Genomic DNA, 27580 nt, shown 5'->3' with positions numbered 1-27580 from the left:
CTGGCTAATTTCTTTTAATTTTTGTATAGATGGGGTCTTATGTTGCCCAGGCTGGTCTCAAATTCCTAGGCTCAAGTGATTCCGCCCACCTCTGCCTCCCAAAGTGCTGGGATTACAGGCATGAGCCACCATATCTGGCCAGCTTATTTCCTATTACTTGCTCAATGTAAAGGCTCCATCTCAGGAACAGCCAATGAAAGAGATGCACAGGACAAGGTAAGTGGGGAGGGGCACAGAGCTTCCATGCCCTCTGTTGGGCATGCTACCCTCCCAGTACCTCCTTGTGTTCAGCAACACAGGGTTCTCCAAACCCTGTTATTTGGGTTTTTATGGAGGCCTGATTGATCGGCCATTGGTAGTTAAGTCAATCTCCAGTCCCTTTTGCCTCCTGGAGTTCAGCAGATGAGGCTGAAAGTTCCAAGCCTCAAAAAATGTGGTTGGGGCTGGGCACAGTGGCTCATGCCTGTAATCCTAGCACTTTGGGAGGCCGAGGCATGTGGATCACTTGAGGTCAGGAGTTTGAGACCAGCCTGACCAACATGGTGAAACCCCGTCTCTACTAAAAATAACAAAAATTAGCTGGGCATTGTGGTGCATCCCTATAATTCCAGCTACTTAGGAGGCGGAGGCAGGAGAATTGCTTGAACGTGGGAGGCGGAGGTTGCAGTGAGCTGAGATTGTGCCATTGCACTCCAGCTTGGGCTACAAGAGCCAAACTCCATTTAAAAAAAATGTGGTTGGTTCCTCTGGCAGCCAGCCCTCCTCCTGAAGCAGTCTAGGAGCTTGCAGCCACCCTGTCAGCTCAACAGCATCCCACTTGCATTCTTACCATGCTACAGATCTGAAAGACCTTAGAGGCCCTTGTGTCAGGAACCTGGGACTAAGACTAAATATTAAAACAGAAAGTGCTCATATTACCTTTGTCACTAAGGACTTTATAAGAGCTTTAGAAGCTCTATGCCAGGAACCAGGGGCAGAGACCAAATGTATATTTCTTTTCTTATATTTGAGACAGAGTCTCTCTCTGCCACCAAGGCTGGAGTGCCGTGATGTGATCATAGCTCACTGCAGCCTTGACCTCCTAGGCTAAAATGATCCTCGCACCTTAGCCTCTCCAGTAGCTGGAACTACAGACTTGCATCACCATGTCCAGCTGATTTTAATTTTAATTTTGTAAAGGCAGGGTCTTCCTATGTTCCCCAGGCTGATCTCTAACTCTTGGCCTCAAGCAATCCTTCCTCTTTGGCCTCCCAAAGTGTTGGGATTACAGATGGGAGCCCCCATGCCCACCAATCACAAGGATCTTTATAAGACAAACAAGGAGGCAAGAGAGTCAGAATTAGAGAAGGAGATGTGGTGAAGGAAGAAGAGGTCAGAGAGGGAGATTTGAAGATGCTGCACTTCTGGCCTTGAATATGGAGTCAGGGGCCATCTTCAAGGTGAGTCAAGGAATGGGGGTGGCTTCTAGAAGCTGGAAAAGGCAAAGGAGCTCATTCTCTCTAGCGTCTCCAGAAGGAATGCAGCCCCTCTGACACCTTGACTTTAGCCTTAATAGACCTAGTTGGGCTTCTGGCCCGTAGAACTGTAAGGTGGTAGATTTATGGTGTTTCAAGCCACTAAATGTAGGGTAGTTTGTTGTAGCAGCAAGTAAAAAATGAACATGAAGCCAGGGCTTCATGTTACAGTTGCTCATGCCTGTAATCCCAGGACTTTAGGAGGCTGAGGTAGGAGGATTGCTTGAGCCCAGGAGCTTAAGACCAGCCTGGGCAACATAATGAAACCTCATGTCTAAAAGAATTTTTTTAAAAAGGCCAGGCGCAGTGGCTCACATTTGTAATCCCAGCACTTTGGGAGGTGGAGGCGGGTGGATCACGAGGTCAGAAGTTCAAGACCAGCATGGCCAAGATGGTGAAACCCCATCTCTACTAAAAATACAAAAATTATCCAGGTGTGGTGGTGGGTGTAATCCCAGCTACTCGGGAAGCTGAGGCAGAGAATCACTTGAACCTGAAAGGCAGACATTGCAGTGAGCTGAGATTGTGCTGTTGCACTTCAGCCTGGGCGACCGAGACTCCGTCTCAAAAAAAAAAAAAAAAAAAAAAAATTAGCCAGGTGTTGTGGCATGCAGCTGTAGTCTCAGTTCCTAGGGAAGCTGAGGTGGGAGAATTGTTTAAGCCTGGGAGGTTGAAGTTGCTGTGAGCTATGATTGCACCACTGTACTCCAGCCTGGGCAATAGAGCAAGATCTTGTTTCAAAAAGAAAGAAAGAAATGAGCATGGTGGGAATGGGGACAGATGGCAATGTTAAGTAGAGTGGTCAGGGTTGGCCTCATAAGTGAATATTGAGCCAAAGTTTGAAGCAGGTGGTGGAGCTGGACAAAGTGCTGAGGGAAAAGCATTGTGGGCTGAGTCAACAGAATAAAGGCATTAGGAGGAAATTCCCTGGTGTGTCTGAGGCTCTGGAAGGCCAGTGGAGCAAAGAGATAGAGGGAGCGAAGTCGGCAAGGAGGCCAGGGAGTTGCTGGGCTGGGATCAGTACAGATCGGGTAAGCCCTGGGACATTGTTGCTGGGGCTTTGGCTTTTACTCTGACTAAAATGGGAACCACTGAGGTTTTCTGAGCAGAGAGGCGATATGATCTGTCTCCTGATTTAAAAGCACACCCTGGCTGCCAAGTTGAGAAAGACTATGGGAAGATTTGGGTAGAAGCATGGGGGCCAAGCTGTGGCAACATCCCGTTGGGAGAGGATAGTGATCCTGACCGAGTGCACGGTGGTGGTGAGAGATGGTCAGAGCCTGGATACATGTTGAAGTCAGTCAGTAGGATTTCCTGACAGACTGGATGTGAGCTATGAGAGAAGGCAGTGGTCAAGGTTGAGTTTGATTCTAATTGAATTATTAAGTAATTTTAAAAAACACTACTGCCTTTCCCAATCCTACCAAGTAAAGGATGCTAGATAAAAGAAATCTCAAGTCAGGCCAGGTGCAGTGGCTCACACCTATAGTTCCAACAGTTTGAGAGGCAGAGATGGGAGTATGTTTTAAGGCCATGAGTTTGAGAGCAGCCTGGGCAACATAGCAAGACTGCTCTACAAAAATAAAAGAAATAAATATAATAAAATAAATATAGCCAAGCGTGATGGTGTGTACCTGTGGCCCCACTTACTCAGGAGGCTGAGATGGGCAGATCTCTTGATTCTAGGAGTTTGAGGCCAGCTTGGGCAACATATCAAGATTTCTCTCTCTACAAAAATTGAAAAAAAAAAAAAAAAAGCCTGACATGGTGGTACTTGCCTGTATTCCCAGGTATTGGGGTGGCTGAGGCAGGAGCATCTCTTGAGCCCAGTTGGTCAAGGCTGCAGTGAGCTATGATTATACCACTGCACTCCATCCTGGGTGACAGAGTGGGACCCTGTCTCAAAATACAAATACAAATGAAATGAAATCTCAAGTCAGACCAGTCCCTTCTAGGCTATGTAGGCCTTGCAACCACATAGCTGTGTGATCTGGTTTGTGTGGCTGTGGATGAGGAAACCCCTGCCAATTGTTATTGGCTATATAATCAGTTTATTTTTCAATATAGTAATCAAATATATTTCATCATATTTGATGGTCTCAAATATGTGTGGGTTTTGGAATTCCCCTTGGAACAGGTTGTAACATCTTATTGGCTCCATCATTCCATAATTTTTTGAATCTGATCAGTTTTTAATAAGGTCAGAATTGATATTAGACTACCTAATCAGTTTTTAATGAGAAAATGAAATTGTGTTGTTTGCACTTTATCCAAGATTGGTGTCATATTGGCTAAATCTAATCAATACTTGAACAAATGCAAAATTAGAGCTTCTTTATCATGAAACACTATGTCATTCTTTAAGAAGATGCCATTTTTTTTTTTTTTTTTTTTTTTTTTTTTTTTAAGATAGAGTCTTGCTCTTGTCGCCCAGGCTGGAGTGCAGTGGTGCGATTTTGGCTCACTGCAACCCTTGCCTTCTGGGTTCAAGCAATTCTCCTGCCTCAGCCTCCCGAGTAGCTGGGATTACAGGTGCCCGCCACCCAGATGATTTTTGTATTTTTAGTAGAGATGGGGTTTCACCATGTTGGCCAGGCTCATCTCGAACTCCTGAACTCAAGTGATCTGCCTGCCTCAGCCTCCCAAAGTGCAGGGATTACAGACATGAGCCACCACTCCGGGCCTCCATTTCTTTTTTGTAGTCTTTAATAAATAGCTGCTATCGTTGCAGACTTGCTATTTAGGCACTTAGGAATTTTTCACTAGAAGGCATGTAAAGAAAGACCACAGACCTTTGTAAGGAATTTAGCATTCATTCTTTGACTACATGACTGTCCCCAGAGCTATAACTTTACTAATGAATTTTTTAGAAGCCACTTAGCTAGCAACTGAGCCTAATCAGCCACTCACCCTCATTATTCAGTGCTCTTTTTTTATTGTCTATTTCTCCTCCAACTTGGCTATACTCACAAAGTGATAAAAACTTGCATTTGTTTTCTTTCCTTTTCAGAGACAGTGTCTTGCTCTGTTGCTCAGGCTGCAGTACAGTGACATGATCATGGTTCACTGTAGCCTGAAAATCCTGGGCTCAAGCAGTTCTCCCACTTCAGTCTCCCAAGTAGCTGGGACTACAGACATGTGCCACCATGTCCAGCTAATTTTTTCATTTTTTATCATAGAGACAGGATCTTGCCAGGTTGCTCAGACTGGGCTCAAAACTCCCGACTTCAAGTGATCCTCCTGCCTCAGCCTCCCAAAGTGCTGGGATTACAGGCAGACATGACCACCTGTGCCCAGCCCCCTATTATTATTATTTTAAATAATAGCTTTATTAAAATATGATTCACATACCATTCACTTTACTGAAATCTGCAATTCAGTAGGTTTTAGATTATTCACAGAGCTGTGCATCGATCACCACAGTCACTTTTAGAACGTTTCATTACCCTGTAGAGAAATCCATATCCATACCCCTTAGCCACTACCTCCTACTCCCCCAACATGCCTTGGCCCCCAGCCTTAGGCAGCCATTGATTTATTTTTTGTCACTATAGATTTGCCTAATCTGGACAAATAGAATTGTACAATATGTGATATTTTGTGGCTTTTTTTCCCTCTTAGCACAGTGTTTTCAAAGTTCCTTTCTGTCATAGTGTCTATCAATATTTCATTCCTTCTATGGCAATATTCCATGGTAGAGACACACTGCGTTTTGTTTATCTGTTCATCAGTTGGTGGACATTTGGGTTGCTTCCATGTATTGGCCATTATGAATAATGCTGCTATGAAGACTGTTGTACAAGTTTTTGTGTGGACATATATTTTTATTTCTCTGGGATATATGCCTAGGAGTGAAATTGTTGCATTGTATGATGACTGTACATTTAGCCTTTTGAGAAACTGCCACACTGTTTTCTAAAGTGGCTACACCAGTTGGGTGCAATGGCTCACACCTATAATCCTAGCTACTCAGGAGGCTCAGTTGGGAGGAATTGAGCCCATGAATTCAAGACCAGCCTGGGCAAGATAGTGAAACCCTGTCTTGATTAAAAAAAAAAAAAATCCAATTAAAATGACAAGAACAGAACTACCCAAACAAAGTGGTTACACGATTTCATGTTCCCACCAGTAATGTATGTGGGTTCCAACTCCTCCACATCTTCACTGACATTTTTTTTTTTTTCTAGATAGGGGCTTGCTCTGTCTCTCAGGCTGCAGTGCAATGATGCCATCACAGTTCATTGCAGCCTTGACCTCCCAGGCAAAAGTGATTCTCTCATCTCAGCCTCCTGAGTAGCTGAAAATTACAGGTGTATGCCACCATGCTTGGCTAATTTTTACAGATGGGATTTTACCATGTTGCCCAGGCTGGTCTCATACTCCTGGCCTCAAGTGATCTGCCCACCTCAGCCTCCCAAAGTTCTGGAATTACAGGCTGAGCCACCATGCCCGGCCTTCACCAACATTTGTCATTATGTTTTTTTTTTTCTTTATACCTTAAAGCAGTATAAGAACGAGTTTCTTCAATTATAGGAAACAATATAATCCCAGGGCATTGGGAAGCTAAGACAGGAAGAGGTCTTGATGCCAGGAGGTTTTTTTTGTTTTTTGTTTTTGGGTTTTTGGGGTTTTTTTAAGACAGAGTCTCACTCTGTTGCCCAGGGTGGAGTGCAGTGGTGCGATCTTGGCCCACTGCAACCTCTGCCTCAGCCTCCTGAGTAGCTGAGACTACAGGTACATGCCACTACTGCCCGGCTTATTTTTATATTTTTAGTAGAGTCAGAGTTTCACCATGTTGGCCACGCTGGTCTCGAACTCCTGATTTCAGGTGATTTGCCTGCCTCAGCCTCCCAAAGTGCTGGGATAGCAAGCATGAGCCACCATGCCCAGCCTGATGCCAGGAGCTTTAGACCAGCCTGGGCAACCTAGCAAGACCTGGTCTCTACAGAATATTTAAAAATTAGCCAAATGTGGGGGTACCTGCCTACAGTCTCTCTCCCTCTCTCTCTCTCTTTTTTTTTTTTTTTTACTTTTTGAGACATGGTCTGGCTCTGTCACCCAGGCTGAAGTGCAGTGGTGTGATCATGGCTCACTGCAGCCTGAAACTGCTGGGATCAAGTGATGAATCCTCCCACCTCATCCTACCAAGTAGTAGGGACCACAGGTGTATGCCACCCAGGTCTTTCTATGTTGCCTAGGCTGGTCTTGAGCTCCTGGCCTCAAGCAGTCCTCTCACCTTGGCCCCCCACAGTGCAAGGATTACAGGTATGAGCCACTATGCCTGGCCCCTACCCTGCCTATTGAGAACCAAAAGAAGGATCCAAATTCTCCTTAGCTCAACTTGAGCTATTTCCTAATTGCTTCATCAGCAAGGTGCTGGTTATTGGGTGTCCAGGCCTCCCAAGCAGCACAGAAATGAGGTAAGGGAGTTTTCCTGCTGCTTCACTCTGTGAGGAGTTGGAGGATGATGTTTACTCATTTGCAGAGAGAGATGCCTTGTAGCCACCTTAGGATGGAGGGGACCCTGATTCCAATGTCCTTTTTTTCTTTAGAAACAGGACCTTGCCCTGTCACTCAGGATGGAGTTCAGTGGTCCAATCATGGCTCACTGTAGCCTCAAACTCCCAGGCTCAAGCAATCCTACCACGTCAGTCTTCCCAGTAGCTGGTAAGCACCATGACACTCAGTGAATTTTGTTTTTATTTTTTTGTAGAGATGGGGCCGCATTATGTTGCCATGGCTGACCTTGAACTCCTGCACTCAAGGGATTTTCCTGCCTTGGCCTCCCAAAGTATTGGTATTACAGGCATGAGCCATTGTGCCCACTGTCTCTGGTTCTTAACCTTCTGCCTCCCTCTTCCACTTTTAAAGAATGCTTGTAATTACATGGGCTCTCCTAGATACTCCAGGATAATCTTGTTTTAAGGTCAGCTGATGAGCAACATTAATTTTATCTGCACTCTTAATTCCCCCTTCCTATGTAATTGTGCTGTGTAACATAGGACATGAGCAATTAGTTGGCAGGGTGGGGGGTTATTACTTTGGCCACCACAGTAACTTGTGCCAGGTACTGAGCTAAGCACTGGTGAATTAAGCATGAATAACACACACTCCCTAATCTCCATCCATTCATGGGAGGAGCACCTCACCTGCCATGCTCCTGAGAATCTGGGGAGTCAAGGAAGTCTTCCATGAAGAGGTGATGCCAAAGCGGACAAGTGACAGAGGAGCCGAAGCTAGCCAGGAAGAGAGTAGAGGTTTAAGGGGAAGCATATTATAAGCAGAGGATATCACCCACTTCAGAGACTCCCAGAGGAGAAAGAGTGTGCATTCAGGGGGCAGATGAGGCTGAGTTGGACTCCATAGCAGATGAAATGGAGAGGAGCAAGCAGTGAGGCTGCCTTGCAAGGCAGGGCAGAGCGGGGGCTGTTAAGGAGTTTGGACTTAATCCCCAAGGCAAGGAGAAGTGATGTAAATGGGGGAGTAACATGATGAGATTCATGGATTAGAGACATGGCTCAGGCTTCTGTAGAGAAGGCACCAGGGGGAGCAGATGGCTCAGTGGGTGTGCAGGAGACCTCTCACTGAGTTGAGGGAGAGGTTTTTAAAACAGAAGAAGTTTGAGTAATTTAAATGATGGTGGGAAGGCGCTAAAAGTGGGAGATAGGTTAAAGATACAGGAAAGTGGGAGGAAGAACTGACAAGTGAGGTTCCAGAGAGGGCAGGAGAAGAGGAGATTCCCTTAGGGGGATTAACACTTTCTTTTCTTTTTCTTTCTAAGACAGGGTCTCACTCTGTCGCCCAGGCTGGAGTGCAGTGGCATGATCTTGGCTCACTGTAGTGTAGACTTCCCAGCCTCAAGGGATCCTCCCACCCCAGACTCCCAAGTAGCTGGAATTGCAGGTATGCACCACCACCACACCTGGCTAATATTTTTCTTTTTTTTTGGTAGACATATAGTCTCACTATGTTGCGCTGACAGGTCTCCAACTCCTGGCCTCAAGTGATCCTCCTGCCTAGGCTTCCCAAATTGCTGGGATTACAGGCATGAGCCACAGTGCCTGCCCTCTGCTAGTTCTGTATTCTCTAGAGTTGTCTTTACTTTGTGATAGTGTGTCCCTCATTATGCTGATCCTCTGCTAAAATTAATACTTTTTTTTTGAGATGGAGTTTCACTCTTGTTGCCCAGGCTGGATTGCCCAGGCTAGAGTGCAATGGCACTATCTTGGCTCACCGCAACCTCCACCTGCCGGGTTCAAGCGATTCTCCTGCCTCAGCCTCCCGAGTAGCTGGGAGTAGCATGTGCCACCATGCCTAGCTAATTTTGTATTTTTAGTAGAGATGGGGTTTCTCCATGTTGGTCAGGCTGGTCTTGAACTCCTGACCTCAGGTGATCCGCCTGCCTTGGCCTCCCAAAGTGCTGGGATTACAGGCATGAGCCATGGTGCCTGGCCAAAATTAATACTTTCTATATTAAATTTACATATATATATATTTTTTTTCTTTTTGATACCAGGTCTCACGCTCTCACTCAGGCTGCAGTACAGTGGCACAACCTCTGCTCACTGCAGCCTCTACCTGCCAGGCTCAAGCAATTCTCCTGACTTAGCCTCCCGAGTAGCTGGGATTACAGGTAAGTGCCGCCACACCGAGCTAATTTTTGTGTTTTTTGTAGAGATGGGGTTTCGCCATGTTTCCCAGACTGGTCTCAAACTCCTGAGCTCAAAGCAATTCACCCGCCATGGCCTCCCAAAGTGCTGGGATACAGGTGTGAGCCACCTTGCTCATTCTAGTTTAAACTTTGAGTGGTTTGTGTCTCCTGATTGGACTCCTACAAATACAGAATTGATGGTAGGAAGGGTACCAGGAGATAGACCCACACAGATGGGATTTGGGAACAGGTTTGGTTATCCAAGGAGCAGTGCTGAGCTCCTTGCTAATGGGATATGGGAGGCTGGTGATTTCCGGGAAGTGACCTCACAATGACTCAAGCTACCACATACTGTTCATTGTGAAATGCCAGTTGAAGCATATGTCCTGCGAGCTTAGGGGTGCTACAAGTTGACCACTGCAGCAGTAAAGATGATTCTGAAGAATGGCATGGGATGGATCCTTTCGAATGCACTTGAGCAGCGGTCTCCAACCACAGGGCCACAGAGCTGGAGGTGAGCAGCAGGCAAGTGAAGGGAAACTTCATCTGTATTTCTAGCCCCTCCCGTCGCTTGCATGACCACCTGAGCTCCATGTCCTGTCAGATCAGCAGCAGCATTAGATTCTCATAGGAGCACAAACTCTGTTGTGAAGTGTGCATGTGAGGGATCTAGGTTGTGTACTCCTTATGAGAATCTAATGCCTGATATTCTGTTACTGTTTCCCATCACCCAGATGGACAGTCTAGTTGCAGGAAAACAAGCTCAGAGATTCCACTGAGTCTACGTTATAGTGAGTTGTAGAATCATTTCATTATATATTACTATGTAGTAATAATAGAAATAAAGTGCTCAATATATGTATTGCACTTGAATCATCCTGAAATTATTCCCTCACTCCCAGTCTGTGGAAAAATTGCCTTCCACATATTCACTCTGTTTTTTGGTACAGGCAAGGTCTTAATATATTGCCCAGGCTGATCTCAAACTCCTGGCCTCAAGTAATATACCTCTCTCAGCCTCCCAAAGTGCTGAGATTACAGGCATAAGCCACCACCCTCAACCAAGACTTTCTTAAACCAAATAAAAATTAAGCGAGATTACTTGAGCCCAGGTGGTCAAGGCTGCAGTGAGCCTGATTGCACCACTGCACTCCAGCCTAGGTGACAGAATGAGACTGTCTCAAAAAATAAAATAAAATACAAATGAACCCTTTATGACATTCCCAGTAACTTTCCCTCCTAAGTGTTCCCCACAAGTCTTTGAATTCTGTTTAATTTTCACATAACATTTAAGACGTTTAAGAACTTATGTCTGTCTGTGTCATCCCTTTATGTCAAAAGATGCCTTTTTGTCACTTCCAGCTGGATCTACCATGAAAGACTTCTGAATCCAGGAAGAGAGACTGACTGGGCAACATGTTATTCAGGTACAAAAAGATTTGGACTGTAACTCAAAAATGATCAAATAATAGTGCATGCATCAAGTGCAATGGGAAGCTCTTCTGGAGAGTGAGAGAAGCTTCCAGTTAAGGTGACATTGAAGCCAAGTCCTGAAAGATGAGGAAGAGTTGCATGAGAGTGGGGAGGGAAGGGGGAGGTGGAGGGATGGGGAATGGGCTGGGATGGGATGGAGCAAACTGCCCGGGAAGGGAAACCAGCACTGTACAGACCTGAACAACAAAGATGGCATATTTTGTTCACGGAACGGTGAATTAAGTGTGGCAGGAATGCTTTGTAGAGACAGTAAGTTGCTTGTATGGAATTTTGCCCAAGAGACCTCATTGCAGTTTCTGATTTTTTGATGTCATCATCCATCACTGTCCTTGTCAAATAGTTTGGAATAGGTATAATGATCACAATAACCCCAAGCATAATATTTCATTAATTCTCACAGAATCACAGGTAGGTGCCACAGTTATCCCCATTTTATGAATGGAGTGATGAAGCCTTAGGAATAATGAATGATTTGCCCAAGCTCACCTGGATATTAAGACTGAGTCAAATGTTGGGTCTGGTCTGATTTTAATGTTTGCTTTGTTCATGAGCACCACGTATTGCCTCTCCTATGCAGTTAAGCAGGTAGACAAGTGACAGAAAAGCCCATGTTTGTCTCTACTCACACACTTCCGACTGAATGTATGTATGGAGTTTCTACACCATATTCTTCAGTGCTCTGGATATTAACTGGGTATCCCATGATTTTATTCTGACACTAGCTGGAGTTAGCACAGACCCCACAAGTTAGGGGCTCAGTCCCACGAGACCATCCTCACTTCAGATGCCAATGGCAAGTCCTAAGTTGTCACCTGTACTTTTGACCAACCTGTTACAAATCGGGGGTTCCCATAACTGTCTTCTTGGGTTTAATAATTTGCTAGAACAGTTTACGGAACTCAGAAAAACAGTTTATTTTCTTTTTTTCTGAGAGAGAGGGTCTTATTTGGTTGCCCAGGCTGGTGTGCAATGGTGCAGTCATAGCTCATTGCAGCCTTGATTGTCTGGGCTCCAGTGGTTCTCCCACCTCAGCCTCCCTAGTAGCTGAGGCTACATGCCTGCACCACCACATCTGGCTAGTTTCTTTTTTTTTTGTATAGATGGGGTCTTGTTGTGTTGGCCAGGCTGGCCACAACAAATTCCTGGTCTCGAGTGATCCTCCCACCTCAGCCTCTGAAAGTGCTGGGATTACAGATGTCAGCCACCACATCTGGCCAGTTCATTTCCTATTACTGGTTCATTGTGAAGGATACATCTCAGAAGCAGTCAATGAAAGAGACGTGCATGCTGGATGCAGTGGCTCATGCCTGTAATCTCAGCACTTTGGGAGGCCAAGGTGGGAGGATTGCTTAAACTCAGGAGTTTGAGACCAGCCTGGGCAACATGGTGAAAACATGTCTCTATAAAAAATTAAAAAATAATAATAATAACCAGTGTGGTGTTGTGCACCTAGAGTTCCAACTACTAGGGAAGCTGAGATGAGAGGATGCCTTGAGCTGGGGACTGGGGAGGCTTAGCTTACAGTAAGCTGAGATTGTGCCACTGCACTCTAGCTTGGACAAAAGAGCCTGATCCTGTCTCAAAAAAGAGAAAGATACCCAGGGCAAGTTAAGTTCGGAGGAGCACAGAGCTCCCATGCCCTCTGTTGAACATGCGACCCTCCCAGCATCTCCTGTGTCCAGCAACCCTGAAAGCTCTGCAAACCCCATTCAGGGTGTTTATGGAGGCTTTATTATGCAAGCATGATTGATAAAATCTTTGGCTGTTGGTGATTAAGTCAGTCTCCAGCCCCTCTTCCTCCTGGAGTTCAGTGCATGAGGCTGAAAGTTCCAAGCCTCTTACCATGTGGTTGCATGGTAATCAGCCCTCCTCTTGAAGAAATTTAGGAGCTTGCAGTCACCCAGTCATCTCAACAACATCCCCAAATGCATTCTTACCATGCTGGAGATCCCAAAGTTCTTAGAGGCTCTTGTGTTAGAAACCTGGGACCAAGACCAAATATTAAAACAAAAGATGTTCCTGTCACATCTATCACTGAGGTCTTTGTAAGCTTTAGAAGCTCTGTGCCAGGAACAAGGGACAGAGATTAAATATATATTTCTTTTCTTTTTTTTGAGACAGAATCTCCCTGTGTCATCCAGGCTGGAGTGCAGTGATGTGATCATAGCTCACTATAGCTTTGGCCTTCTGAGATCAAGCGATCCTCCCATCTCAACCTCCCAAGTAGCTAGGACTACACATGCATGTCACCCATGCCCAGCTCATTTTTGTAGAGTCGGAGTTTCACCATGGTGGCCAAGTTGGCCATGTTGGCCAGATGGGGTCTTCTTTTGTTGCCCAGGCTGGCCACAAATTCCTGGGCTCAAGTGACCCTCCCACCTCGTCCTTGTAGAGATGAGATTTAGTTATGTTGTCCAGGCTGATTTCAAACTCCTGGGCTAAATCGATTGTCTCACCTCAGCCTCTCAAGTAGCTGGGACTACAGGCGCATACCACCATGTTGGGCTAATATTTATTTTTATTTTTTTCTAGAGGTGGGGGTCTCACTATGTTGTTCATGCTAGTTTCAAACTTCGGGCCTCAAGTGTTCCTCCTGCCTTGACCTTCCAAAGTGTTGGGCTTCTGGGTGGGAGCCACCATGCCCAGCAATCACAAGGGTCTTTATTTAAAAAAAAAGAGGGTAGGAGATTCAGAATTGGAGCAGGAGATGTGGTGATGAAAGCAGAGGTAAGAGAGGGAGATTTGAAGATGCTTCACTTCTGGCTGTGAAGATGGAGTCAGGGGCCATGATCCAAGGAATGGGGGTGGCTTCTAGAAGCTGGAAAAGCCAAGGGAACACTTTAGAGTCTCCAGAAGGAATGCAGCCATGCTGACACCTTGACTTTAGCCTTAATAGACCTAGTTTGGGTTTCTGGCCCCTAGAACTGTAAGATGGTAGATTTGTGGTGTTTTAAGCCACTAAATGTAGGAAACTGCAAACTATGTTGCAGCAGCAAGAAGAAATGAACATGAAGCCAGGCATGATGGCTCATGCCGGTAATCCCAGCACTTTAGGAATTTAGGCAGGAGGATCACTTGAGGCCAGGAGTTCAAGACCAGTCTGGGCAATATAGTAAGACCTTGTCTCTACAAAAAATGAAAAAATTGGCCAGGCGTGGTGGCTCACGCCTGTAATTCCAGCACTTTGGGAGGCCGAAGCGGGCAGATTACCTGAGGTCAGGAGTTCGAGACCAGCCTGGCCAACATTGCGAAACCCCGGCTCTACTAAAAATACAAAAATTAGCTGGGCGTGGTGGCACGCACCTGTAATCCCAGCTACTTGGAAGGCTGAGGCAGGAGAATCACTTGAATCTGGGAGGTGGAGGTTGCAGTGAGCCGGGATCGCGCCATTACACTACAGCCTGGGCAAGAAGAGTGAAACTCTGTCTCAAAATAAAATAAAATACAAAAAATTTAGCCAGGCATGATGGCATGAATCTGGAGTCCCAGCTACTTGGGAGGCTGAGGTGGGAGGATCACTTGAGCCTGGAAATTTGAGGTTGCAGTGAGCTGTGATTGCGCCACTGCACTCCAGCCTTCATGACAGTGAGATCTTGAAAAAAAGAAAGAAGAAAGTAAAGAAAGAAGAAATGAGCATGGTGGGCATGGGGACAGATGGCAATGTTAAATAGAATGGTCAGGGGTGGCCTCCTAAGCGAAAATTGAGTAAAGACTTGAAGGAGGGGAAGGAGCTGGCCAAGGTGCTGAGGGAAGAGGATCATAGGCAGAAACAATAGAATAAAATGTCTGAGGTGTGTCTGAGGCTCTGGAAGGAGGCCCATGGAGCAGACGGAGAGAGGGAGAGAATTAGGGGAGGGGGCCAGGGAGTTGCTGGGTGGGATCAGTACAGATCACGTAAGCCCTGGGAGGTTATTGCTGGGGCTTTGGCTTTTACTCTGACTCAGATGGGAACTGCGGGAAGGTTCTGAGCAGAGAGGCGACATGATCTGTCTCCCGATTTAAAAGCATTCTCTGGCTGCTGAGTTGAGAAAGACTGTGGGAAGATGTGGGTAGAAGCATGGGGGCCAAGCTTTGGCAACATCCAGGCGGGAGATGATGGTGGTCCTGACCAGGGCCATGGTGGTGTTGAGAGATGGTCAGAGGGGAGAAGTAGGGGAGGAGGCCAGGGAGTTACTGGGTGGAGATCTTTAGTACCTGTCGAAGACAGTCAACAGGATTTCCTGACAGACTGGATATAGGGTGTGAGAGAAGGCAGGGGTCAAGGTTGAGTTTGATTGTTACTAAAGTTATTAAGTAATTTTAAAAAACACTACTGCCCTTCCCAATCCTACCAAATATGGGATGCTAGATTAAAGAAATCTCTTCAGGCTCATTGCAGTGGCTCATGCCTGTAGTCCCAGCTGTTTGGTAAGCAGAGGTGGGAGTATCTTTTAAGGGCAGGTGTTCAAGACCAGCCTGGACAACACAGCAAGATCTGCTCTTTACAAAAATATTTTTCAAAATTAAATAAATGTAGCTAGGCATGGTGATGTGTACTTGTAGTTTCAGCTACTCAGGAGGCTGAAGTGGGCAGATCTCTTGAGGTCAGGAGTTTGAGGCCAGCTTGGGCAACATAGCAAGACCCGTCACTCTACAAAAAAATTTAAAAAATAACCAGGCATGGTGGCACTCAGCTGTACTACCAGCTACTGGGGAGCTGAGGCAGGAAGATGACTTGAGCCCAGGAGGTCGAGGCTGCAGTGAGCTGTAAGTGCACAGCTGCACTCCAGTCTGGGTGACAGAGCAGGACCTGTCTCACAATACAAATAAACATACAAGTAAAATAATGAAATCTCAAGTCAGAGCCTTTTGGCTCTGCAGCCCTTGCAATCGCTCAGCCGTGCAGTGGGGTTTGCGTCGCTGGGAATGAGGAGACCCCTGCTCGGTGTTGTTGCCTGACTAATCAGTGTTTTAAAACATATATTAATTGGGGTGGGCACAGTGGCTCACACCTGTAATCCCAGCACTTAGGGAGACCCAGGCGGGTGGATCACCTGAGGTCAAGAGTTCAAGACCAGCCTTCTCTACTAAGAAAACTCCTTCTCTACTAAGAAAATACAATAATTAGCCAGACATGGTAGTGGGCGCCTGTAATCCCAGCTACTTGGGAGGCTGAGGTAGGAAAATCGCTTGAACCTCTGCGGGGCGGAGGTTGCAATGAGCTGAGATTGCGCCACTTCACTCCAGCCTGGGCAAAAGAACAAGACTTTGTATCAAAGAAAAAAAAAGTATTATATCAACATGTAATGGTTTTATTATTAATATATAAAGAATATTAAATATTTTTAAAATCTTGTATTATATTAACATGTAATGGCTTTATTAATATGTGATGAGTAATATTTAAAAATTTTTGTCTTATTTTCTAGTTTTAATATAATTATTTACAGAAAGAAATACTCTTAGAGATCTTCAATAAAGTTAAAAAATGTAAAGGGATGTTAGACCCCAAAAGATTGAGAATTTCTAGTTTAGAAATATTCAGAGTAAGCCACATACAACTTGCTACTTGAACTATTTTTTTCCCTTGTTTTTTATTTTAGGAGATGGGGTCTCACCCTGTCACCCAGGCTTGAGTACAGTAGTGCTATCACAGCTCACTGCAGCCTTGAACTCCTGGGCTAAGGATCCTCCTACCTGAGCCTCCTGAGTAGCTGGGACTGTAGGTATACATGACGATACTTGGCTAATTTTTAAATTGTTTTGTAGACATGGGGTCTCACTTTGTTGGCCAGGCTGGTGTCAAACTCATGGCCTCAAGTGACCCTTCCACCCCTGCCTCTCATCCTAGAGGTATGTGCCACCACAAGGAGCACTTGTTCAATTTGCTAAAAAAAAAATTTCTAAAGTAAAGCTGTGGGATGATGGCAGGAAGATAAAAGAAAAACAGAAGCATAAGTTAAAATGACTTATTCACACATATTCTTTTGACAGCAAGAAGAACTTTTAGTATATACATTCCTTACAAACAAACAAAAGGCAGATAAACAATGTTGTGTAGGAACTTCAACACACACTGTATAATATTCCCACTTTGCTGACATAAGTTATGGAAATTTCGTGGTTTACTTGAGTGTCGCTACCAGTATTTTGCTTCTCTGATCATTTTTATCAACTTCCTCATCTGTTAACTTCTCTCCAAGGTATGTCATATCATGACATACTGCTGCTGCACGAACATGGCCAGTGTCTTCCTATTAAACATGTAGAATGCTTTCCTAATTTCTCTTTTTACTCTCTTTGTGTTTTGCATTTTCCTTACTTTTATTGTCAGAAACTCCAGAAAGTCAATCGTACTAATTTATCACCATTTGCTTTATTAATTTATACTTTGCTTATATGGAATTTTGCCCAACAGACCTCATTACAATTTCTAACCTGTTTTATTTTGTTTTTTTTTTTTTTCTGAGACAGGGTCTCCCTCTGTTGTCCAAGGCTGGAGTGTAGTAGTGCTATCACAGCTGACTGCAGCCTCAACCTTCCAGGCTGAAGCGATCCTCCCATCTCAACCTCCCACGTGGCTGAGACTACAGGCGCTTGCCACTATGCCCAACTAATATTTGGAATTTTCCTATACGTGGATTCCAGAGGGGTGATAGCGAAACGTGAGTAAGCATGGATTTTGGTATATGCAGAGATGGGGGGCTAGAACTAATTCTGTATACTGAGGGAGGACTGTATATGTTTTTACAATTAGACTGTAGGATACATACTGTTGCGTAGCCTTGAAAATAATAATTTTTAATTGAGTGGAATAATAATAATATTGATAAAAGTAGCAGCTGGTCAGGTGTGGTGGCTCACACTGGTAATCGCAACACTTTGGGAGGCTGAGGCAGGAGGATGGCTTGAGGCCAAGAGTTTGCGATAGGCCTTGGAAACAAAGGGAGTCACCATCCCTACAGAAAAATACATGAATTAGCCTAGTGTGGTGGCATGTTCCTGTAGTCCCAGCTACTTGGGAGGCTGAGCTGGGAGGATCACTTGAGCCCAGGGAGGCTGAGACTGCAGTGAGTCATGATCAGGCCTCTGCATTCCAGCCTGGGTGACAGAGTGAGACCCTGTCTCAAAACAACAAAAAAGTAGCAGCTAACATCAACTGACCTTTTACCAGGTGCCTATTGATACCATAGTTTAATTTCTTATAACTTTCTTATTTCACTTACCAACTCTGTCTTCAGTTACTCCCAGATTTTTACTGTTTGTACAGATGACCTTTTGTTTAGATTGAATTGTCTCCCCAGAAGTAACATTACTGTGAGTCATGGCGAATGGACATTCTCATTACCCTTGATGTAAATGGACAAGGTTTTGGGTGCCTCCCAGCTATAATCTTAGCACTTTGGGAGGCTAAGACAGGAGGATTGCTTGAGGCCAAGAGTTTGAGGAGGCAGTATGGCAGTATGGTGAGACCCTGTCTCTATTATTTTAAAAAATTGACAATCTTTACCCTGGAAGGCTTATACACAATTTAAACACCCCTGATAGTATAAGAAAGTGCCCATTTCACTGCACCTTTGCCAGCACAGGGTATTATAATTTAGTAAGTCATTTTTTGTTTGATTATTTTAAATAGATAAAAGACCTCATATTACTTTACTTGTCACATTTCAACATCTTTCCTTAGCTTATTAGCTCTATTTCTTTTCTGTCTGTAAATGGTTGTTGTTGTTTTGTTCTTTGAGACAGGGTCTTGCTCTGTCACCAGGCTGGACTGTAGTGGCATAATCATGCCTGACTGCAGCCTTGACCTCCTAGGCTCAAACTTCAGCATTCCGAGTAGCTGGGACTACAAGTGTGCACCACCACTCCCAGCTAATTTTTTTCTTTTTTTGGATAGAGACAGGGTCTCACTGTGTTGTCCAGACCGATCTCTAGCTCCTGGCCTTAAGCAATCCTCCTGCATTAGCTTCTCAAATTGCTGGAATTTCAGGCATGAGCCACCATGCCTGGCCTGGGCTAGTCCTATATTCTCTAGAGTTCTCTTTACTTTGTGCTAGCCAATCTCTCATTATGCTGCTCACCTGTTATAATGAATAATTCTCTGTATTAAATTTTACCACTTTAAACTTTTGAGCGGTTTATGCTTCCTGATTGGACTCTGACTAATATGTTAGGAAGGGTCCCAGGAGATAAACCCACACAGATGGGATTTGGGCATAGGTTTGGTTTCCCAGGGGGCAGTGCTGAGCTCTTTGCCAGTGGGAAATGGGATGCTGGTGATTTCCAGGAAGTGACCTCACAATGACTCAAGCTACCACTTACTGTTGATTGTGACGAAATGCCAGCTGAGGCACATGCCTTGGGAGCTAAGTGGTTGCTGCACTTGACCACTATGAAGACTGGTGTGGGAAGGGTCATTTTGGATGCTCTTGAGCAGGGGTCCCCAACCCCTGAGCCATGGAGCCGTAAGGAGCCACACAGCAGGAGGTGAGTGGTGTCGAGTGAGGGAGTGAGGGAAGCTTCGTCCGTATTTACAGCCACTCCCCTTTGCTCACATTCCCGCCTGAGCTCCACCTTCTCAGATCAGCAGTAGCATTAGATTCTCATAGGAGAACGCACCCTGTTGTGAACCGTGCATGTGAGGGATCTAGGTTGCGCTGTCCTTATGAGACTCTAATACCTATTGATCTGTCACTTTCTCCCATCACACTCAGGTGGGACCATCCAGTTGCAGGAAAACGAGCTTAACACGCCCACTGATTCTACATTATGGTGAGTTCTATAATTATTTTATTATATATTACAGTGTACTAATGGAAATAAAGTGCCTAATAAATGTAATCTGCTTAAATCTTTTGGCCCAGCTCCTACCTCCCGGCAGCCTCTCCAGGCCCAGAACTTTCTCCAGTTGGCCTCCACAGACCAAGCTCATGACTCACAATGGCCTATTTAGGCCCATACCCTACCTCACGGCAGTCTCCGCAGATGAGGCTACTGCCTCACAACAGCCTCCACAGGCACAGCTCCATCGTTACAATGGCCTCTTTAGACCCAGCTCCTGCCTCCCAGCCTTCTCTCTAGGCCCTGAACTTTCTCAAGTCGACGTCACCAGGCCCAGCTCATGCTTCTTGGCAACCTCTCCAGGCCCAGCTCTTCCTCCCGGCGGCCTCTGCAGGCCCAGACTGTCGTCAAGTCGGCCTGTCCAGGGCCAGCTCCTGCCTCCTGGCGCCCTCTGCAGGCCCAAGTCGTCCTCAAGTCGGCCTCCCCAGGCCCAGCTCCAGCCTCTCGGCGGCCTCTCCGGGTGCAAAAGTTCCTCGAGTCAGCCTCTCCAGGCCCAGCTCCTCCTGCCTCCCACTGGCCTCTTTCGGCCCAGCCAAGCTCATGCGTCCCGGCGGCCTTCCCAAGCCCCGCTTTTGACTTTTGGCGGCCTCTGCAGGCCTCGACAAGGCCCGGCCTCCTGCCTCCCGAAGGCCTGCACAGGCCCAGCCTCTGCCTCACAGCAGACTCTCCACGCCCAGCTAGCTCTCGCCTCACTGTGGCCTCCCCAGTCCAAAGCTCCTGCCTCTCGGCCGCTTCGGCAGGCCCAGCTCCCACCTGCCAGTGGCCTCTTCAGGCCCATGGGGCTCATTCCTCACAACGGCCTTTCCAGGCCCAGTTTTTCCCTTCCGGCGCCCTCTCCGGGCCCAGAACCTCCTCAAGTTGGCCTCTCCAGACCCACTTACAGCCTCCCGGCGTCCTCTCCGGGCCCAGCCCTTCCTCCTGGCTGCGTCTCCAGGCCCGACTCCGGCCTCCCAACAAGGTCTTTGGACTCAGCTCCCGCCCAGCTTCCGGCGGCCCTGGTAGGCACACAACTTCCTGAAGCCAAGCTCCCCAGGCCCAGCTCAGGCCTCACGGTGGCCTCTCCAGGCTCAGCTCCTGCCCTCCGACGGCGTCTCCAGGCCCCAAACGGCCTCCGGTCGGTGGGCTCCTCTAGGCCCAGCTTGGGCCTCCTGGCAGCCTCTGCAGGCCCAAATCGTCCTGAAGTCGGCCTCTCCAGGCCCAGCTCCAGCCTCCCGGCGGCCTCTGCAGGCCTAAGTCGTCCTCAAGTCGGCCTGGAAGTGGGCCTGGAAGAGCTGCAAGTCGGCCTCCCCGGGCCCAGCTCCGTCCTCTCGGCGGCCTCTCCAGGTGCAAAACTTCCTCGAGTCAGCCTCTCCAGGCTCAGCTCCTCCTGCCTCCCAGTGGCCTCTTTCGGCCCAGCCCAGCTCATGGCTCTCGGCGGTCTTCCCAGGCCCCGCTTTTGACTTTTGGTGGCCTCTTCAGGCCCAGAACTTGACCTCCAGTCGGCCTTTGCAGGCCCAGCCTCCTGCCTCTCGAAGGCCTGCATGGGCCCGGCCGCGGCCTCACAGAGGACTCTCCACGCCCAGCTAGCTCTCGCCTCACTGCGGCCTCCCCAGTCCAAAGCTCCTGCCTTTCGGCCACTTCGGCAGGCCCAGCTCCTGCCGGCCAGTGGCCTCTTTAGGCCCAGCTCATTCCTCACAGCGGCCTTTCCAGGCCCCGTTTTTCCCTTCCGGCGCCCTCTCCGGGCCCAGAACCTCCTCAAGTTGGCCTCTCCAGACCCACTTGCACCCTCCGGGCATGCTCTCCAGGCCCAGCTCTTCCTCCCGGCTGCGTCTCCAGGCCCGACTCCTGCCTCCCAACAACCTCTTTGGACTCAGTGCCTGCCCATCTCCTGGCGGCCTTGGTCGGCCCACAGCTTCCTCAAGCCAAGCTCCCCAGGCCCAGGTCAGGCCTCACGGTGGCCTCTCCAGGATCAGCTCCTGCCCTCCGATGGCGTCTCCAGGCCCCAAATGGTCTCCGGTCGGTGGGCTCCTCCACGCCCAGCTTGGGCCTCCCGGCAACCTCTGCAGGCCCAAGTCGTCCTGAAGTCAGCCTCTCCCGGCCCTGCCTCCCAGCAAGTAAGCAAGCTTTTTTGGCTCAGCTCCTGCCCAGCTCCCAACCGCCTTTGTAGGCCCCGAACTTTCTCCAGCCAAGCTCTTCGGGCCCACCTCCTGCCTCCCGGTGGCCTGTACAGGCCCAGCTCTGGCTGGAGAACAGCCTCTGCAGGCCCCGCTCTTGCCTCCCAGGGGCCTCTCCAGGCCCAGCTCTCGCCCCCACAGCGGCCTCCCGGGGCCAAGTCCCTGCCTGCCTCCCGGCAGCCCGCGTGCGGCCCAGCTCCTCCCTCACGGTGGCCTGTTGATGCCCAACTCATGCCTCTGGCACCCTGCCCAGAGGCGTGAGCCCCTGCCTCACACCGGCCCCTCCCACGCTGACAGAGGTCAGCGTGAGCCCCTGCCTCAACAGGCCACCGTGAGGGAGGAGCAGGGCCGCACACGGGCTGCCGGAAGGCAGGCAGGGACTTGGCCCCGGGAGGCCGCGGTGGGGCGAGAGCTTGGCCTGGAGACGCCCCTGGGAGGCAACAGCAGGGCCTGCAGACGCTCTTCTCCAGCCAGAGCTGGGACTGTACGGGCCACTGGGAGGCAGGATGTGGGCCTGAAGAGCTTGGCTGCAGAAACTTCGGGGTCTACAAACGCCGGCGAGAGCTGAGCCAAAAGAGCTTGCTTGCTGGGAGGCAGGAGCTGGGCCGGGAGATGCAGCCAGGAGGAACAGCTGGGCCTGCGGAGGCCGCCATGCGGGAGGCAGAGGCTGGGCCTCCTCAAGTCGGCCTCTCCAGACCCACTTGCAGCCTCCCGGCGTCCTCTCCGGGCCCAGCTCTTCCTCCCGGCTGCGTCTCCAGGCCCGACTCCGGCCTCCCAACAAGGTCTTTGGACTCAGCTCCCGCCCAGCTTCCGGCGGCCCTGGTAGGCACACAACTTCCTGAAGCCAAGCTCCCCAGGCCCAGCTCAGGCCTCACGGTGGCCTCTCCAGGCTCAGCTCCTGCCCTCCGACGGCGTCTCCAGGCCCCAAACGGCCTCCGGTCGGTGGGCTCCTCTAGGCCCAGCTTGGGCCTCCCGGCAGCCTCTGCAGGCCCAAATCGTCCTGAAGTCGGCCTCTCCAGGCCCAGCTCCAGCCTCCCGGCGGCCTCTGCAGGCCTAAGTCGTCCTCAAGTCGGCCTGGAAGTGGGCCTGGAAGAGCTGCAAGTCAGCCTCCCCGGGCCCAGCTCCGTCCTCTCGGCGGCCTCTCCAGGTGCAAAACTTCCTCGAGTCAGCCTCTCCAGGCTCAGCTCCTCCTGCCTCCCAGTGGCCTCTTTCGGCCCAGCCCAGCTCATGGCTCTCGGCGGTCTTCCCAGGCCCCGCTTTTGACTTTTGGTGGCCTCTTCAGGCCCAGAACTTGACCTCCAGTCGGCCTTTGCAGGCCCAGCCTCCTGCCTCTCGAAGGCCTGCATGGGCCCGGCCTCGGCCTCACAGAGGACTCTCCACGCCCAGCTAGCTCTCGCCTCACTGCGGCCTCCCCAGTCCAAAGCTCCTGCCTTTCGGCCACTTCGGCAGGCCCAGCTCCTGCCGGCCAGTGGCCTCTTTAGGCCCAGCTCATTCCTCACAGCGGCCTTTCCAGGCCCCGTTTTTCCCTTCCAGCAGCCTCTTGGCCTCTAATTTTTTTATCTTTTGTGTATAAATCCCAAAATATGGAATTTTGGAATATTTCCACCATTATATAAATATTTTGGTAGGTAATTTATTTGGAGTGAGTTTCTGCACCAAGCCCGAATTTTTTATTTTATTTTCCTTATTATTTGGTGTTAAACAGGTTTAATGACGGTCATGGCAACTTTTTGGCACAATGAAAAATATCGCCCATGATCAACGTGTTCTGTTCTGGGGAAGGGGGCCAAGGCAGGGTGAATCACTTTCTTAAAAAGTACAGCTCAAGTTGGGAGTGCAGAGGGAATGGGGAGAAAACCCTCCCACTGCCTGTGTCGAAGTGCAGGAGCCCCCACCCCCATACTCACCTGAGTCCAGCCCCTCTGGGGAAAGAAGGGGTGCATGAACTCCCCCTATTCCACAGGCGCCTCCCTGTGGCCCAAGGCCCTCTTCACACTCCATCTTGTAGCCCCAGCAGGAGCTATTTTCCGAAAAGTGAAAAGCTCTGAAGGTCCCACACTTCATGGTATGTACAGGGGCTCGGAGGAGGGAAACTGCCCAGCTTTCCCCCAGCACAGCAGCAGGGGTAGGGGGTATATATAAGAGGAGCAGGTCTTGGCCAGGCGTGGTGGCTCATGCCTGTAATCCCAGCACTTTGGGAGGTGGAGGCAGGCGGATCACGATGTCAGGAGATCGAAATCAGCCTGGCCAAGATGATGAAGCCCCGTCTGTACTAAAAATACAAAAATTAGCTGGACATGTTAGCGTGCACCTGTAATCCCAGCTACCCAGAAGGCTGAGGCAGGAGAATGGCGTGAACCCGGCAGGAAGAGGTTGCAGTGAGCCAAGATCGCACCACTGCACTCCAGCCTGGGCGACAGAGCAAGACTCCGTCTCAAAAAAAAAAGAAAGCAGGCCTTATTCCGTCCCAAACTGAAAGGATTAAATGGCTTTACCTGGGAGAAGATAACCGTCCTGCCCTCCATTGCTACCCCCACATAATGTCCATGTTCTCAGGGGGTACTGTGAGTCCTGGGATCTTCTTTGGGGTCGCCCACCTGCCTGTGGTAGTTATGGAGGGACCCAGGTGTTGAGGCAGGGCTGGGGTGCACCTTCCAGCCAGGCTGTCGAGGCCCCAACTCTGGGGCAGAGGCAGTGGCAGGGCAGCCAGGGTTGCGCCAGAGCCTGAGCAGGGTGAGGTGGGGTCAGGCAGGGCTGGGAGTCAGGGCAGGGGCAGCAGCAGTGGACCCGCTATGCACACATCTTCTTCTTCAAGGTTTGTGTGCAGAACATCCTGCCCATGCTGCCCCAGCAGCTTCAGTTGGCACCTGCCCCAGTCCAGCCCCTGGGACCCATGCAGCGGCTCCCAGCAGCCCTGCACCCACCACCAGTATCTGTTTCACCTGCAGTGGAAGATCCATGAGGTGCCCAGAAGATCATGCAGTCATCAGTCCCACGGAGCAGCCCATGAGGCTGAGGCTCCTCCCACTGGACTGCCCCCCAACTGGCACCACTGCTGCCCCTGCCCCTACTCTCAGCCTCACGTGACTCTCGGGCAGAGGCAGGGCAGCTTCAGAGTCTGAGCCAGGTGAGGTGGGGTCAGGACCCCCGCAGGGCTGGGAATCAGGGCAGGGGCAGAACAAACCTTGGAGGGGAAGATGTGTGTATAGTGGGCCTGGAGGGCGGCTGTGGCCTAGTGGACAGGAAGAAGCAGTGGGCCTGGAAGAGCTGCATGGTCAGGGCCGGCACGTCCAGGGCACGTGCAGTGAAGAGGACAGCGCCTTCTTGGTCTCCAGTTCCCTGAGCCCATCCTCGGCTTCTCCACCTGTACAGGCAAAGGGGAAGCTGTCCCCATCACACATGGCACACTTGGGCCGCAGATGGAGCATCTTCTCATCTTGCATTTGGGCATGGTGGGGTCCTCCAGTGCGGGATCCATGTCCGTGGGGTTCCCTCTGCCCCGACCCCCAAAGCCCAGTCAGTTTCTCCTCTTCAGGCTCTGCCCCCCGGGTGGCTCAGCCCAGCTCCTGCCTAGGAAAGCCTTGGTGTTGAGAGGGACCGCAATGACTAAGGGGCCTGGTAGCTCCAGGTCGCCCACACTTTCAGGTCTCTTGCACCAGAAGGTGGCAGGATCCACTGGGAGGAAACAGGTCGCCTTGGAAGGCGTCCCTGGGCCCCCACCCCCAGGGGTAGGGGCCGTAGGGGGCCCGCTCTGCTGCCCTGACCAGACTCCTGGGCTTTGAAGGCTCCTGGGCCCAGTAAGAAGGAGGTGGGTGCCAAGGTTGAGGAGGAAGCATCCGAGTATGTGTAGGAGGAGGACGGGGTGGGACCATAGACTTTGCCAAAAACTGCAGGTGGATCGGGGGACCCTGGGGGCTCAGGATCCAGCAAGGGGTGGCAGGAGTAAAGGAAGAAGGAATGACAGGTGCAAATACCTTCCCACCAAAGCCCTTGTTGCCCTCTGGCTCCTCCCCAGAGCTGTCCCCACTCTCAGTCGGTCACCCACTCCTTGAACTTGAGATCAGTGTCAGTGGTGCTAAAGCCGTCATCAGCAATGACATCATCACCCCCTCCTCCTCATGGATGACCATGTGCTCCTCGTCACTCGCTATGACCTTGCTGGCCATGTGCTGGGAATGAGCAGCTCAGGTGGGCAGCAGCAGGGCTGCCCACTGGTCACCTCCCTCACCAGGGGCTGCAAAGTGGCCTGGAGCTCCATACTGAGTAGAAGGCTTTGGGCCAGAGTATGATGCAGTGCCAGATACCACCTGTGTCAGTTCCTGTAGTGCCTGATGGTCTATTTCCCTGCCGTCCAGGCTGTGTACCCCCCTGTGGGAGAAGGCTTGGGCCAGGCTGAGCCAGGTTCCCTGACTGTGCAGCCGTCCTGCCCCACAGAAGCTGCTCCTTGGTATCCGAGCTCTGGAGTGTCTGGGCTGCAACTGACAGGAGTTCAGAGGACACCCCAGGGGCAGTGGCAGTGCCCGTCTGTGATATGCTCTGCTCCCACGAGCCCTTGTACACTCCTGCTAACCCCTGGCTTGTGGGCTTGGCCTCTGAGCTGGACTTCTTTCGGTCCTTGTTGCAAGTGGGCCACCTTCACCTGGAAGGCCAGGTCGTGGTACTTCTGCGTCTCATTGGGCCCCAGGGTGTACCACCGCTCACTCAGGATCTGGCTGACAGTCCGGTTATCCTGGTTGGGGTGACCCTGGTGCGCCCTGCCAGGATCTGGTGCCACTTGCTGAAGATCATGACCGCCACTCATGGGCCACCGGATGTGGTCCTTGTCCCATTTGTTGGGGCTGCATCCATCCTTCTCAGAAGATGGGTCCTGTTCCTTGTGCAGGGCACTGAGGGACTGGGCCTGACATCATCTGAGTGGTAGAGGCAACTGGGTGTCAGGAGACATAACGGAGAGGAAAGCATCATCATGGTCATTCTCTGTCTCACTGTCCAGCAGGGACTCCCCTGAGGGGCCCAGGGCTCCTCCTTCATGGTGGGAGGTGGGCTTTTACCAGGTTCCACTACCCCCAAAGTGTGTGGGGTTCCGGGCCCTGGGCTTTCAGGGCAGGTGGCTCCAGGGGGCTGCCCAGGGTCAGCACTCCCTGTCCCACCTGGTGGACACTCGTGAGCAACAGCTGCTGACTTGGCAGGTTCTTTGCTCTGGTTGGAGGCCACTGAGTGACTGGCAGGTTGCTAGGCCTCACGTGGCTGCAGGGAGGGGTCAGGAAGGGGACAGAGTACCAGGAGAACACAGCCACAGAGCAAGGTTCCACGTTCCTCCACACAAACATGCTGACGCCACCGGAGGCCTCGCTGGACGCAGACATCAGGGGCCTGTGGGCCAAGTACATGGTCTGGGCAGGGGGTTCCTGGCAGGGGCTGACACCTCCTCAGCCCCTTCCTCAGCCAAGGCAGCTTGGACCCATGGAAGGGGGGATGGGAGGGGAGCACGAGACCAGGCCTCAAGTTTTGTTTTTTGTTTTTTGTTTTTTTGTTTTTTTTTTTTGAGGTGCAGTTTGGCAGGCTGGAGTGCAGTGGTGCGATCTCAGCTCACTGAAACCTCCACTTCCTGGGTTCAAGCAATTCTCCGGCCTCAGCCTCCCAAGTATATGCACCTTTACTGCTGAATATTATATATTTTCTTATGCTTTCATGTGATTAATTAGCATTCATTTTTTTTTCTTTTTGAGACAGAGTGTTGCTCTGTCGCCCAGGCTGGAGGGCAGCGGTGTGATCTCGGCTCACTGCAACCTCCGCCTCATGGTTTAATTGATTCTCCTGCCTCAGCCCCCTGAGTAGTTGGGATTACAGGCACCCACCACCACACCTGGCTAATTTTTTGTATTTTTAGAAGGCATGGGTTTTTGTCATGTTGGCCTGGCTGGTCTTGACCTCCTGACCTCAAG

The 27580-nt window shown here is 49.9% G+C and overlaps 1 protein-coding gene and 2 pseudogenes across 1 annotated transcript in view; 2 read left to right on the top strand and 1 right to left on the bottom strand.

Moving 5' to 3' along the window:
• Positions 1-21178, top strand: part of LOC104007201 (proline-rich protein 36-like) — a 59759-nt gene extending 38581 nt beyond the window's left edge. Inside the window, 10 exon segments of the mRNA XM_063814180.1 lie at positions 7067-7181; positions 8296-8417; positions 9031-9147; positions 9538-9690; positions 10528-10592; positions 16242-16364; positions 17113-17303; positions 19356-19413; positions 19506-20869; positions 20871-21178. Coding sequence (XP_063670250.1) covers positions 19411-19413; positions 19506-20869; positions 20871-21048 — 1545 coding nt within the window. The 5' untranslated portion in view covers positions 7067-7181; positions 8296-8417; positions 9031-9147; ... (3 more) ...; positions 17113-17303; positions 19356-19410 and the 3' untranslated portion in view covers positions 21049-21178.
• A 794-nt stretch (positions 21179-21972) lies between these two features.
• On the top strand, positions 21973-23271 carry LOC101057798 (putative uncharacterized protein FLJ44672; annotated as a pseudogene).
• Positions 23272-25152: 1881 nt separating this feature from the next.
• Positions 25153-27104, bottom strand: LOC107975776 (protein capicua homolog; annotated as a pseudogene).
• Between the last annotated feature and the right edge of the window lie 476 nt (positions 27105-27580).

This window comes from Pan troglodytes, chromosome 6 (genome assembly GCF_028858775.2).
Source record: "Pan troglodytes isolate AG18354 chromosome 6, NHGRI_mPanTro3-v2.0_pri, whole genome shotgun sequence".
Taxonomy (NCBI): Eukaryota; Metazoa; Chordata; class Mammalia; order Primates; family Hominidae; genus Pan; species Pan troglodytes.
This window is presented reverse-complemented; position numbering and strand designations above follow the sequence as displayed.